The sequence below is a fragment of the Liolophura sinensis genome, chromosome 12 (genome assembly GCF_032854445.1).
Source record: "Liolophura sinensis isolate JHLJ2023 chromosome 12, CUHK_Ljap_v2, whole genome shotgun sequence".
Taxonomy (NCBI): domain Eukaryota; kingdom Metazoa; phylum Mollusca; class Polyplacophora; order Chitonida; family Chitonidae; genus Liolophura; species Liolophura sinensis.
This window is the reverse complement of record NC_088306.1, coordinates 18,775,503-18,790,935: the sequence shown is the minus strand read 5'-3', so window position 1 is coordinate 18,790,935 and position 15,433 is coordinate 18,775,503. Positions and strand designations below refer to the sequence as shown.

The 15,433-nt window shown below is 40.8% G+C and overlaps 1 protein-coding gene across 1 annotated transcript; it reads right to left on the bottom strand.

Annotated features, from left to right (window-relative positions):
- Window positions 1-4,600: 4,600 nt before the first annotated feature.
- LOC135479759 (toll-like receptor 4) lies at window positions 4,601-6,679 on the bottom strand. The gene has a single exon (XM_064759665.1). The coding sequence runs from the start codon at window positions 6,677-6,679 to the stop codon at window positions 4,601-4,603; it is 2,079 nt and encodes a 692-aa protein (XP_064615735.1).
- Window positions 6,680-15,433: the final 8,754 nt, after the last annotated feature.

The window sequence follows — 15,433 nt, the reverse complement described above, 5'->3', positions numbered from 1 at the left end:
TATCTCTCTCCCACTTCACCCGTGCCACATTTCCCCATCGCATCCAGCACTTTTTTTATCTCCATCCTGGCAACAGATCTCGCCTAAAACGCGTTAATGATTGCCAGCTGGTAGTTTATACAGGCAGACACATTGACGGACACATGTACACCGCATTCAGTGTGCAGCCTTTGTTCTGCATCGATCAGCATGGTAGTTTATGCGTGTACGAGTGGAGGATACGTCAGCCTGGCCGGTCGCTGTATCACAAGGGAGGCCGAAGCAGTGAAGCCACAATGGCCGTACATCATGTGCGAAACCACCGTCGGCTAGCCTCGCTCGATGTGTATTTAATGGCACAGTAGTCGATATCAACCCTTTGCCTTAACAGATATTGTCTTATCACACAGAGATGTAAATACAAATGTTTTCTCTCAGACTTACCCTGCAGAGTATCGTTGCCACCCCTCAACTTTCGGAATCATGCATCCATCGCAGAAGCCGTGTATGAAATGGTGTTTCTGCCCTTTTACGCCACACAAAGACGAATGACGTCAGTAATCGATGGCCAATCAAATTCCTTCTATCGATCAGATATTTTCCCCAGTTCATTTGACAAGGATTCCGCACAGCGACAGTATCATCTTCTTTGATAATACATCACATGACTGTCACGTGAGATGTAAGGAGCATTTTTTTCTTTTTTAAATTTTTAATATTTCACCACACAACTTAATGTATGGCCTGTACAGTGTCAGCACTATTGCTTGATAAGAATTTAATGCTGAATAATTTCATATGTTCAAATTACATTAATCCTGAAGAAATCTCTGTCTATGACTATAATTGAATATGGCATTGTTCTACAGGCAGCCGATATAGGCGATATATTCCTTTGTTTATTTGATGTTTAACGCTGTCGTCAAGAATGTTTGATTTATACGACGTTGGGTAGGTTTACGGGAGGAGCAAACATGGCCGAGTCCCCGGCGTAACCAACAGGCCAATCGCCAGGTACCTGAAAAAACTTCTGACATAAGAGATGAGAGAGCTGAACTCGAAAACGCGCTCTCGTTGGTCAGTGAAGGCCCTAATGGCTGCAGCGAGTCAGCGTTTATCCATACACATGACCTTGTAGTGGAGGTTACCGATGAAAGTCAGTGGTTAACTCCGATCATAGGTGTTAAAAAAACGATCACACGCATTAAAAAAAGAGCATGTCACAAAAATTCCCATAACTATGATCTTCATCAAATGGTGTCTTCGGCATAATACTTCAGTGGCAGCAGCACTTTGGCGACATCGGCCTGGCCTACAAGAAGACACAGTATATGTACACATCCCTAATGTTGACTCCGTGTCGTTTGACTGAAAAACTGTTAAGTACGACTAACGTCTCGTCCACACTACAAATCTGATAGGCTAACATTGCCAACATTGTCATCATGTGTTGAACCGTGATGAGCTGTGTTTGTTTACCAGACTTATTGCGCTTATTGCCATGGCCATACTCCTGTCATCGGGATACCAGGTTCTCTCTTTCGCCTTTGGTGCCGCCATATTTGCCCTGGTCACGTGTCTTAAGACGGCCACGTTATTTCTACACGCCCGCTCTACGTTCACTCAACTTGACTCAAATTGTTGACAAAAAATGCACATGCACATTTCCGATTCAACAAAATTGTATGGTGTTGAGTATTGTTGAACGGAGTTGAAGAGCCCATCCAGACTACTCAACCCGGCTCAACTTTTTGACTCAACTTCAGTTGACTCTGGATGGGTCTTAACACCAATAAAATAAATAAATAAATATAATGGATTCTTATATCTTACTATAGTACTATTATTATAGTACTATTGTACGATGTATGTCTGGGATGTAGGCCACCTGGGGAGACGCGGTAGCTTACCATGGACAATGTTCGGTTTCCTCTCCACCTTTAAGTACGATTACTGTCAGTGAATTATTCATCTTTGCGGCGAAAACATACCTCAAATTAAAAAAGAATAAATAAATACGTTTATTGAATTTCTGAGTTTACCTGCTCACTTACTCTGATTATGAGTACCCTAACTGTGGACAACGGCGCTAATTTATGACACCGAATGATGCCCCATGAAAGAGAGGCTTTGTTTATTAAACAATACAGCTAAATTAGCTCTGAGATCGGGTTGACCCCGTCCACAGCTTAGCTTTCACATTATCTCTGAAAGCTAAACTGAGAAGAATGAAACAGATCGCAGATCTGTAGGTCCATACACTGTCGCGAGTGTCAAACTCAGTACAGGCATAAATGGTGTTTTATTTGTACGTCTCAGTAACGCAAGGGAGGTCAATAGCTCTACATCACCTTGAAAGTGTCAAACTGACTGCACTCATAAATGGCGTTTGAGAATATAGTCATCCGTACCTATATGTAACGCACGGCAAATCAGTGCCTTAGTGTCAAACCGACTACACTTATAAATAGTGTTTTGAACAGTGTCATCTGTACATGAGTAACTCTTGATTACCAAACCCTGCCACGGTCACTTCAAACTCTCTGGTATCAAGGGTCTGTTTCTTAAAAGTATTTTGGTTAGAGGAAACTATAATATTATGTACAAAACAAATTATTTCAATCTTTATGCAAAAAAAATATTTTCGTGTTCATGTATATCTTACAGTTTTATTTATTTATCTCATTGGTGTTTTACGCCACACTATACTTCACTTATACCACGACGGCCAGCATTATTGTGGGAGGAGACAGCGCAGATCCCGGGGGAAACTCACGACCATCCGCAGGTTGCTGAAGGACCTTCCCATGAACTCTTACACAGTTTTAGGCTTTGTGTATCATGTATTCAGATATATAATTATTACTGTCAGGTTCTTGTAGAGGAGTTATCACTACAATTGCTGCAACATCACTGTATTCTATAACTACCTATACTTTGAAGCAAGTACCGGATTCCAAATGTGCATAAATCCCCATATAGAGATCGCATTATTAGAAGCTGTTCCAAATTTGTATTTACTGTTTTATCGAAGATACCACAAGAAGTACAGTAATTCTGCTGAAAGTACCGTTGTGCAATTGTACAAAATTCAGGATTTAAATTCTAATTTCATTCATTTGCCTTGAAAATTTCTAGCGTCTTTTCAACATCACTAAAAACTGGACTGCTTCTCATTTTATGATTCCGTCTTAATTTCGTACTTTACATACTTTCTTAGTTCCTTGGTAGTTTGTGTTAAACCTTGTTTTGGGATTAGGCTTGCTACGATTGCCATGGAAAGTACAATTTACATTGGTTGGCGGCTGAAATACGCATAGATTCCACCATCTGTACGCTGTGCGATGTACATTATCTATACATTTCATTGGTGTTTTACGCGGCACCCAAGGATATTTCACATATAAGACGGCGACCAGCATTATGGTGAGAGGAAACCCAGGGGAGACCTAAGACCATTGGCAGGTTCCTGGCAGACCTTTCCATGTACGACAAGAGAGGAAGCCAGCATGACCTAGACTTGAACTCACAGCCATCGCCATGGTGAGAGGCTGTTGAGTCACTGTGCTGCGCTAGCACGCTAACCACTAGGCGACATAACAACATTAACATTAGTCGTTACAGCCAATGAACAATAACTTTGTTTAAAAATTTATTTTAACATGAAATTTTACTTCATTCTCAGTCCATGATATCAACCTGTTAAATAGTTTCAAAGTTTAAAAAAAAAAAGTTTTCTCTTATAGTTTGGGGTTTTGTAATACATATAATTCTCTCTCTATACATATATCCACCATATGTAGTATAAAATAAATTTACTAGGCTTAATTTTGCATCGGCAGCACAGACTGAATATAATCGCATTGTTCTTAGTATTTTCCTACGTGTAGCTGAATGAGAGGAATAAAGTAATTAAAGACGTACAACATAGAGAGTGAAACTAGAGCAGTGTGACAGCTAACAAATGGTCACGCGTAATCGGTGAAATACAGCCCCTTGTCAATTTATATCGGTGAGGGCTTTACTTTAACTGTTCATGTAAATGTTTAAATAGTAAAAATTTACACCCCACCAGGACCATGGCCTAAGCAGAATGAGGTCACGTTAAAGAATAAAAATGCAGTGATGACAATTGCAATTTATTAGACGTCACTGGTCTAGAATTACTCAAAATTCTGATTTGTCACCACCTTTAACATACAATCACAATAAAATCACACTGGTGGGGTGTCATTCCTCTGTCAGGTTTAAATAAAGAAGGCACGTGTATAGATTAGCGTGCCATGACCTCCAGAAAACGGGTGTATATAGACCAACGTGCCATGACCTCCAGCAAACGGGTGTGTATAGATTAGAGTGCCATGACCTCCAGCAAACGAGTGTGTATAGATAAACGTGCCATGACCTCCAGCAAAAGGGGTTTGTATAGATTAGAGTGCTATGACCTCCAGCAAACGGCTGTGTATAGATTAGCGTGCGATGACCCCCAGCAAACCGGTGTGTATAGAGTAGTGTGCCATAACATCCAGCAAACCGGTGTGTATAGATCGACGTGTCATTACCTTCAGCATACAACCGCAGATCAGCGTCCCATGACCTCCTGCAAACTGGTGTGTATAGATCAGCGTGCCATGACCTCCAGCAAACGGTTCCAGAAGATCCGTTCGTCACCCAGGTCATTGCCCGGCCACAGCAGGAATGTAATGTGATTCCAAAGGTTCAGCAGCGACCGTGGCATTTCCGACACGGGAATCTCTTCCATCATGATCACAATAATGGCGTTTTCATAACCATCTCTCACCATGCGCATGCCCGTCATTTGAATTTCAAATTGACACCAATCGCTTTTCAGGAACGACTTGTTGATGACTAGGATAACTTTGCGACTGTTGTTCACGGCGTCCACTATGTTTTGCTGAATACTGACACCCACCGGGAAGTCTCGATCATGGAGACAGATCGTGTAGTTGTTTTCATCTTCCAGAAATTGTCGCAGAACAATGCAAGCCCATCGGTAACTGAAGTAATTATACGCTACGAAGGCATCGTATCGGTATTGTTCATTTGTCACTTCTTCAACGACAGAACCTCTCCTGCATTTTGTCAGAACCCAATATTTGATATTCCACCTGTAACGGTAGGCAAATATTCCTAGAACAATTACCACGGCCATCAGACTCGAGCCAACTGTGGAAAATGTCAACCAAAAGTTGCTGACACAAGATACTTCCATGTTCTTAAGCTTTGATGTGAGGCTACCAATATCCACGAACGTTCCATTTCCTAGACTGCACGTTAATGTCAAACGTGCTTCAACATTGGCTGAGCCGTCTAGAAGCCATCGCACAAAACTGACGGTGTTACAAGTGCAGAGGAGGGGGTTACGGTTCAGTGAAACTCTGACAGCATCTTTTGAGTGGGATGAATTGTCAGCGGTCAACCAGTCCATTTGTGCGCGTGACAAAGATGAAATCACATTGGATGACAAGTCCAAGAATGTCAACGAGACCAAATCATAGATGGACTCTGGTATATGGATCAGCTTATTGTTTGACAGGATCAAGGTTTCTAAACTTTGCAGCGGACTGAAGATGAATCTGCTTAGTGTTGTAAAATCGTTACTCGAGAGATCGAGGGTTTTCAGATGTTTCAAACTTTTGAAGATGACAGCATCCAAATCATAGCGAAAGCCAATGTCCAGTCTACAATTTCTGGCCACCAAAACCTGAAGTGAGGTAAAATAGCTGAAGAATCTTGGAGATAACACAGCACGGTTCCATTTGTATATGTTCAGCACAGTTCTCCAGACCGGATACGACAAAGGAACAACCACTGACGTATTGACCGTCGTATGACACATCAAGAACTTTTTTCCATTAGTAAAGTTTACATCCTGCGCACCTGTAACCGAACCGGCTAGAAAACTAGCGTTCAAAACTACCAAAGATGGCGGCACCACCAGATTTAATTGAAAAACAGAGGTCTCCGTCAACACAAGATCGCTGTCCTCTGTCACAGTAAACGCATAATCTCTTCCTGGACTGATATTTAAATACTTTAACCTTGTGAAGTGTATCATGCCAATTGCTGCTAAGAAGCTAGTAGCGACGGGCAGATAATTGTTTCCAAAGTTAAATGTTTCTAGACACTCGGGGTACTGGAATCGGCTTAAGACATCTATTCCCACATGGATTATGGCATTTTTGCTCAAGTCCAGGTGACGAACACAAATAGTCGCCAAGTGAGCCGTGTTGTTTGCAGTGAGAGCCAAGGTTTCGGGGTCCCTGCTGAACCCTTTGTCAGAATTTGTATTTGTGATTGTCAGATATGTCATATGGCGATGGCGCAGGTCCACGAGAGCTGATAAGGCGTTGGGTAGTGATTTTGTTCTCAGATTTAGACTTGTCACATGCGGAAAATGCTTCAAAGTCCCTTCCTCTAAACTCTGGCATCTCAACACCAATGACTCAATTGATAAGTTGGCAAACGCAGCAAATGTGTCTGGTCTGAGGCTGCTTCCAAATTCCCAACAGTAAACGGACAGACTTTTAAGCTGAGACATGCTCATGACGCCCGGTCCAAATGAAACATTGTGCAACGGCTCGTCAACAGTCAACTCCTTCAGTGATATCAAGCTGCTGAATATCTCGTCTGGAAACTGATACGCACGGGATGAATAGCCTGGACTATTTTGATCCATATTTAGGATCTCTAGCTTTTGTGTAGGATGAAATACTGTGGGTGGATAGGATTCATACGCCAGCACAAATCGGTTGTTGCTTAGATCCAGGAAGCGTAGTTGTGATAACCCTCCGAACGCTGGTGGTTCTAACCTCACAAGTTAGAATTCCATTGATTCATCGTCTCCAGAAGATTCCAACTCAAATCCAGGTTTTCTGTTGTTGATGGAATATTTGTAGCTACGACCCTCAGTCCTTTGTTGTGGAGATCAACATGGTTCGCCATTAAAGTTTAGTCAGCAATGTTTTTGTCTTATTTAAGAGTTGTCCGTCCGTTTTTGACCAACCAGGTTGACTTAATTGATAGATTTGATTCTTGTTGAAGTTTTTAGTCAGCAATTCTTCTGTCTCATTTAAGAGTTGTCCACCTGTTTTTTTAACTAGTCAGGTTGATTTGATTCTTTTTGAAGTATTCTGGTAGTTTTTCGGTTACTTTAGAAACTAAACCACAATTCAGTACATTGCAGAAGAGCCTCTTCCTGTTGTTAAGCCTCTGGACTGACAATTTTGTCCGTGGTATCGTACCTTATAAGTTTAGCATGGTACTAACTATCTGGAAACTCTGTAAAACTAAAAGAGAAGGTAATGTTCCGGTAGTTTATACAGATTGCACCCGGAACTATAAATTATTAACAGTTAACAAGTTTTGCTTATTGAAATATAAATTCGTGACAGGTGCGAATGTTCTCCTTTATCCCTGGACCAAAGCAAACAGAACGTGCGTGCCCGCTGAAAATAGTCCACCAGGATCTTGTGCGTAACTGCTCTCTAAAACTCAAGAGATAAATTGTCAAGATTTCCAAAGTGTTAAAATAATACCACATGTAAGGTACTGTAACATGTAAATGTTAACACGTTAAAATGTTCCACTACCCATACGGTTGTTTGCAGGGTTGTCAGATTACATAATTTTACACAGCACTAACAAAGCCGAATTCAGCAATTAAAATCGTTGATTTTGACTTTATTTTATAATTGATGGTATTAGATTTTACAAAACATTTTTGAAAAGTGTTAAATCTCTAATAATTTGAAAAAATGCTAAAATATGACATTATGAATACTTCCATCGCATCGACCGAGGAGTCCCTCACTAATGCGGTCGCTATGAGTTCAAGTCTTCCAGTAGCTAGCGGAAGATCGTGGGTTTCCCTTGGGCTCTTCTCGGTTTGTTCCCACCATAATACTGGCCACCGTTGTATCGGTGAAATATTCTTGAGTACGGCGTAAAACACCAAGCAAATAAAAAAAAAAAATAAATAAATATTAATGCCATATATAACATTTTTTGAGAGCTCCAAAATGGACAATGCACTAAATGTCTAACAATTTAAAAATGATCATTCATAGCTTTTGAACGCTTTTCCTCATCCTGAAACCACTGGCAAAATGTTGGATGTAAAACTATTAATATTATACATAGCATTTCAGTCTTTTGAGTGCTCAAGAATGAACGATGAATATCACGTGACCAAACTTTATGTGTTTCTTTGAATATTATGGGTCTGACATTTTAGACAATCCGTGTGCGATGCTGTATGTATAAGTGTTTTTTTTTTAAACTTGCGCGAAATTAGTGAATAGGCCAAATAGAAGCCCTTGATATAGTTAACTATGGATATGTATAAAAACGAAAAGTGTTGGTTTCTTTTTAACTTCCCAGTTCTAGTGTTCGACTTTCCTTAGCGTGGTGACAGTGCCGTTCGACTTCCTTAGCGTGGCGATAACGCCGTTTGACTTTCCTTAGCGTAGCGATAGCGCCGATCGACATGATACACGTTTTACTTGAAAGATACGTAAAAGAATCTCTAATACGAAGATTTTTTATGGGAATTGAAGAAAGTTATATCAAACAAAAAAAAAATAAGACATATTTTATATGTAACCACTCTTTTTATGATTATTTCCACTAATGGTCGGAAATTCTCGAAATTGACGTCAGCGATGAACTTATTGGTAACGCGGAGCCAGCTTAGCAGTCACAATTCAGGCTGTCCCGGCCCCAACAAAGTTGCTTTGAGAGCTATCACCTTTCACATTTTCCAGCAATCTTTGTCTGAAAAGGGTGCTGCTAGGCTACATCCGATTCAGTGAAGCTTCACTTCACATAAACGTATACGTTTACTTGTGTGATGCTTATAGGTTAATACTTACATTGGTAAACTTTTACTAATGATGAGTAAACCTTATACTGAATTTATTTATTTGATTGGTGTTTTACGCCGTACTCAAGAATATTTCACTTATACGACGGCGGTCAACATTATGGTGGGTGGAAACCGGGCAGAGCCCGGGGAAAACCCACGATCATTCGCAGGTTGCTGGCAGACCTTCCCACTTACGGCCGGAGAGGAAGCCAGCACCTTACACTGAAGCATTTACTCAAAATGATGCAGCTTAGATTTGTAGCAGTTATTCATACATGCTGCAGCAGGCTTATAGGCCTAATTGCTTTAGGAAAGTAGTGATTTAATATACATAATTTAAAAAACACAAGCCTCTTAGATTCCTTCGTCGTCATATGACTTAAAATTGTTAAGGACAATGTTAAACCCCAATCACTCACTCACTCACTCACAAGCCTCTTACATTGCCAAATGTAAACGTTCAGCAATTTGGTGGGGGGTGGGAACATGTACATGTTTAATATTTCAAAACATTACTATTTCATGTAAAAACACCTTAATTAGTTCATCTTACAAAAGTGGAATGTTTACTGAAAAAGGTAAACATTTACACAATATATGTAAAACATGTACAGTAATCGCTGAACGTTTACTAGGAAAATTAATGTATTAATTTTAACAGGAAGTCTGGTGTCCGACCACAAAATATCCTGTTAGTCTAGTAGGGCCTTTATGTTGAATTAATAGAATATGTATGTTTGTTGTTTTTAACACAAAAATCTGTTGAAATGCCAGAATACATTATAGCATCACTCGTACAGCAGACAGTCTGTTCAAATTAACAGATTAAATTTTTGAGTGAATTCTAAAAGCGTAGAGTATCTAATTTTCCGACTCACCGCTGGGGCCTTATCACACATCCTAAACTGCATATTAAGAAAACTAAAGTGAATGTTTCATGTGTTCCGTTAAGTCAATATGTACCAAACAAGTAGGACGTGTTGTAAGGAAGTTAAACAAATGTAAATATTGTTTGAACGTGAAGCCGAAAATACCGCCTTTAATGATAGGTACAGCAGTGGCTACCCGTTTCAACAGTCCTTCGATATTTGCTGTGTAAAACTTCCTTATTTTTTTTACATGTGGACAGTTTTGTCTGCACAAAACACTGACAAGATGTCAGTCGAATGTAAATATTAATTACACAATCATGTGAAAATAACAATCTGTTAAAGAGCACGTTTGTGTAAACATTCAAGTGTGATTTTCATGCAGGGTATATCATGTATGCCTTTTACGTATCAAAGTGGATTGAAATAATGGAGGAATATGGAAGCCGGGTGAGGACATCTTGCCCCGCGCCGCGAAGACAGTACCCTTCGCGCGCGATTTTGGCGCGACAGGAGGGGATAAGAACTGCTTCCATAGAGGAACGGTAAAGTTCTACGGGGCACTCGTGGTCCAATTAAGGACTACCAGAAGTCCATTACCTAGAAGTATGCAGCTTCCCTATAGCTATTCTCCACGACACATTTCTTTGATCTGTACACATAGTATGACGTATCTGCGCAGCCGTGTAATTTTTTCTCTTTCTATTGCGCAGCAAACGTTTCATAAACTGCTGATGCGTGGTGGAAAAATGTTCCAAACGCTGTTGTGTAGAAATAGACTATAAAAAATTACGACGGAGACTTTTGTAAAAGGACAACAATGTTTTTGATAGTAATTGTTTTAGAGTTGCTTGGAAATATAAAAATAGTCAATAGGTTCTTAACTGCATAGCAACAATGGTTAGCGAAATAGTAATTTTTGAATACGGAGTTCCGGTTTCACGGTGTGACCATTTCTTATAGGAGATGTTTACATTAGATTTACCGTGATTCAGTTCACAATTTCCACTCAAGAGATATTTCTCCACCAGGTGGCACGAGCTTCTACAGATGATGTAACATGTGTAATATGCCGTGGAAACTAGCTATAGGGAAGTTGCATACTTCCGGGTAATAAACTTCTGGTACTACATAGTACCTTGATATTTATTACTCTCCTTGGGCAGAGGACTGTATAGCCGTAAGTCTACCGCCGGTAGGTTAGAACGGCCTGGCGTAGATAGACTAGACACTTATAAGAAGTATACTTGGTCACTTACAAATATTTACATATTTATTTGATTGGAGTTTTACATCAAATACTCTAGAATATTTCACTTAAACGACGCGGAGTCGTTTAAGTCAAGAATATTCCACTCATACGATGGGAGGAAAGAATATTCCACTCATACGATGGGAGGAAACCGGACAGAGCCCGGGAGAAACCCACGACCATCCGCAGGTTGCTGAACGACCTTCCTACGTACGGCCGGAGAGGAAGCCAGCATGGGCTGTAGTTGAATTCACAGCGACGTACTGATGAGAGAATCCTAAGCCATTGCACCGCGCTGGCAAGCTAACCATTTTGGCCACGGAAGCTCCCGAGATTCGTTATAATTCACAAAGGAAAGTGATAGTGGTTTCCAATATTGTACAAATGATAGGTGATGATGATGACAGACGATGACATCTTGTCGGAAAGACACTTGTAACTCTCCGCTTATGGATAATTTAAAACCAAAACTCTCCATAACTTACCATCATAAATACACTCCGCACTGTAGCTTGACACCCTGAATCAGTAAACTACTGCATGCTTGCTTCCTATTCTTATAATCAGTAATGTGCTTCATTGTAGTTTGTCATTTGTTACCAATGAAAGATTTTATGATATTTTAATACTTTTAAGATATAGTGGCCAGAAAAATCTTATTTTCTAGCTTGGCATGCCGCCATAGCAGGGGATGTTCTATACGTTAGATTTCCGCTTGCCACTTATGGCTGAAAAAGTTCTACACATTACCCAGCAACTCGTAGCTGGAAAAGTTCGAATTGCTACCTTGCCACACGTGGCTGAAAAAGTTCTACAAGCTAGCTAGCCACTCGTCACCGGAAAAATTCTACGCGCCAGCTTGCCACTCGTACCTAAGTTCTACATGCTTGATTGGTACTTGTATCTATGTTCTACGTGTTAGTTTGGCACTCGTGGCAGGAAAAGTGCTAGAATATAGCTTGGAACTGGTAGGTAGAATAGTTCTAGAAGCTAGCTTGGTACTCGTACCTAAATTCTACATGCTACCCCGCCACTCGTATCTATGTTCTACACGCTAGCTTGAGGTTCGTACCTGGAAAAGTTTTACAAGCTAGCTTGTCACTCGTAGTTGGAAAAGTTTTACTACATACAGGTTGCCGGTTGTAACTCTGGAAGTTCTATGAGCAAGGCTGCACTTGTAGCCGGAAAAGATCTACTAGGTGGATTGCCATCTATAGCCGGAAAGGATCTACTAGGTAGCTTAACAATTCTAGTTCGCAAAGTTCTACAAGGCATGTTACACTTCTAGTCGGAAAAGTTCTGCTAGATAGGTTGACCATGTAGCAGAAAAATGTCTATTAGGTAGATCGACACTTGTAGCCGAAAAGTTCTATTAGGTAAGTTGCCAGTTGTAGCTCAGAAAGTTCTACCAGGAAGTCAACATATGTAACCGGAAACGTTCTACTAGGTCGATTGTTCCTTGTGGCCAGAAATGTTCTACTTGGTAGGTTGCTAACTGTAGCAAAAAAAGTTCTACTAGGTAGGATTTCCCTTGTAAACGGAAGAATTCTATTGGGTAGGATGCCGCTTGAAGCCGGAAAAATTTCTACTGCGTAGGTTGCAATCCATAGCTTAGAAAAGTTCCACACTCTGTGCTTTACTGGTCACTCCAGCTTCCTCCACAGATAAACCTGACAGCCTTAAGTGAAATACGGGGCCTCCGTGGCTCAGTCGGTTAGCGCGCTAGCGCAGCGTAATGACCCAGAAGCCTCTCACCAATGCGGTCGCTGTGAGTTCAAGTCCAGCTCATGCTGGCTTCCTCTCCAGTCGTAAGTGGGAAGGTCTTCCAGCAACCTGCAGATGGTCATGGGTTTCCCCCGGGCTCTGCCCGGTTTCCTCCCACCATAATGCTGGCCGCCGTCGTATAAGTGAAATATTCTTGAGTACGGCGTAAAACACCAATCAAATAAATAAATTAATTAAGTAAAATATTTTTAAACGCGGCGTGAAATACGAGTCAACCAATCAATTATACACGGTATAAATATTATTGCTCAAACAATACCTCCTACGGATTCATTGTAGTTAATCAAGGTAACAAGCAGAACGAGACAAACCGAAAATAATAATACTGTTGGAGAGATGCTTTCTAAATACGTATTCTACTGCATTAATTCATAAGGCAACGAAGCACCAATAATCATTAATAATCATCATCAATTAAGAACAACACTGATGATAATTTATCAAAGACAGACACTCTAATAAAACAATTTTTTTACAGATCTAGGAAAACCTTGACTCTATAGAAAATCAAAGACAACGAGCCCTCGATGGCTCAGTTGCAAAGGCGCTGCTCTGGGTGCAGCGGGTTCTTGGGGAATGTTGGGGTTAGGCATTCTCCAAGCACACAGATTTCCACCCAAATGGGAACTGCTTTCACCCAGGTGAGAACTGGTTCCTCCCAGGTGAGAACTGAGGTGAGAACTGGTCCCACCAGGTGAGAACTGGTTCCGCCAAGGTGAAAAATGTTGTCTCGTACGTCGCTCAAGTATTAACGTACATGTATCATCACTTGGGAAAACTGCATATTCAGAATTATGTCAATGAGGTCCCAAACATGTCACAAGTAGCAAGCGCCAATAATGCGAATACAAGTAGCAAGCGCCAATAATGCGGACACAAGTAGCAAGCGCCAATGATGCGAACCCCCAACCACAAGGCCACAAGTGTGACAATTTAATGAAAGGATATAATCTTTAAAATTATATTAAATCCGACATTGAATAAACAGTTTATATGAAATTACAAATAAAATTTATGCAAGTGACTTATACCGAGCTGAGTTTTGGTAGAAATAACGTGATTATAAAATTATCTGAGAATTATGTACTAATGGCATGTCACAGCTGCCATAAAGTGGGGGTAAATCGCAAGCCCCATTCTGCCTGGTAGTGCAGTATGATTCACATAGAAGTCGCAGGAGGGGTTGGAGGAGGTCCGTAAATAACAGACAAGAGACGTCGTACTACAAGCTTGATTATTGAACAAATGTGGAGAGATTTTCATTGGTGCATAGATTACAACAATTTATAACCGTCCAACGACGACAAAGAAGCTTTTACCCGGCAGTATAAAAATTTTATGTCGTACACAATGTCGATTTCATATAGCAGAAATTGCTGATTTGTCCTAAAATTTGGTCTATTGAGTGAAATGTTTTTGAGGACGGCGTAAAACACCCATCATCTAAATGAATATACCAAGAGTTGGTCCCAAATACACACCATACAAATATAGTTTCAAATACCCTTTTTCCCTGACAGAAAAAAAAACGAAACTACATAATAATAATCACTACATTTGCAAATAACTTTTCACGCTCCATCATCAAATATTTGCATCATTTTCTTTCTGCTCCTTTAAATCTTGGCTGGGTGGCGGAGGGCTCCGTGGCCTGGTGAATAGCGTGACGCAAAGATCCAGAAGATTCTCATCAATGTCAAACCCTGAGTTCATGCTGGCCCATGTTAAATGTATGAAGCTCAGTTGGTTAGCGCGCTAGCCCAGCGTAATGACACAGGAGTCTCTTACCAATACGGTCGCTGTGAGTTCGTCCAGCTCATGCTGGCTTCCTATCTGGTCTTAAGTGGGTAGGCCTCACACCAACCTACGGAAGGTCGTGGGTTTCCCCTGGGCCCTTTCTCCGTTTCCTCCACCATAATGCTGGCCGCTGGCGTATAAGTGAAATATTCTTGACTGCGGTGTAAAACACGATTCAAATAAGCAAATAAATTGACGTTGAGGAATAATATGAACGTGTGGTCAAAAATTGCAGTTATGAGAAATATGGAAGTCAACTCGGCTATGTGCAGTTAATGGAACCTGAGCTGTAAGAAGTATGGAAGTGAATATAATTAAGACGTAAAGCATAGAGGGAAAAATCAGAGACGCGGCGACGGTGTGATAACCGGCAAATGGTCACACGTAGCCTAACTGGTGAAATACCGCATCTTTTCAATTTACCTCCTTTCGGGTTTTATTCTAACTGTTCATGTACATGCATAAAAAGTCGCAAATTACACGCACCTTAGCACCGTGGTTTAAGCACAATTTGGTAATAAAATGCAGCAATGTTAACTGCAATTTATAGTGCAAAGGGACTCCGCCGATAGCAGTTGTTGGAACCTGGGTTGGGAGAAGTATGGAAGTGAATCCGGCAATCGCAGTTGTTGGAACCTGGGCTGTGAGAAATATGGAAGTGAGTCTGTCAATTACAGTATCAGATGTTGAAACCTGGGCTGTCAGAAATATGGAAGTGAATCCGGCAATTACGGATGTTGAAACCTGGGCTGTCAGAAATACGGAAGTTAATCCAGCAATTACAGATGTTGAAACCTGGGCTGTGAGAAATATGGAAGCGAGTCTGTCAATTACTGTATCAGATGTTGAAACCTGGGCTGTCAG

Bases quoted from the DNA above. Each gene is read 5' to 3' on its own strand.
- LOC135479759 (XM_064759665.1), bottom strand. From the start codon at position 6,679: ATGGATCAAAATAGTCCAGGCTATTCATCCCGTGCGTATCAGTTTCCA.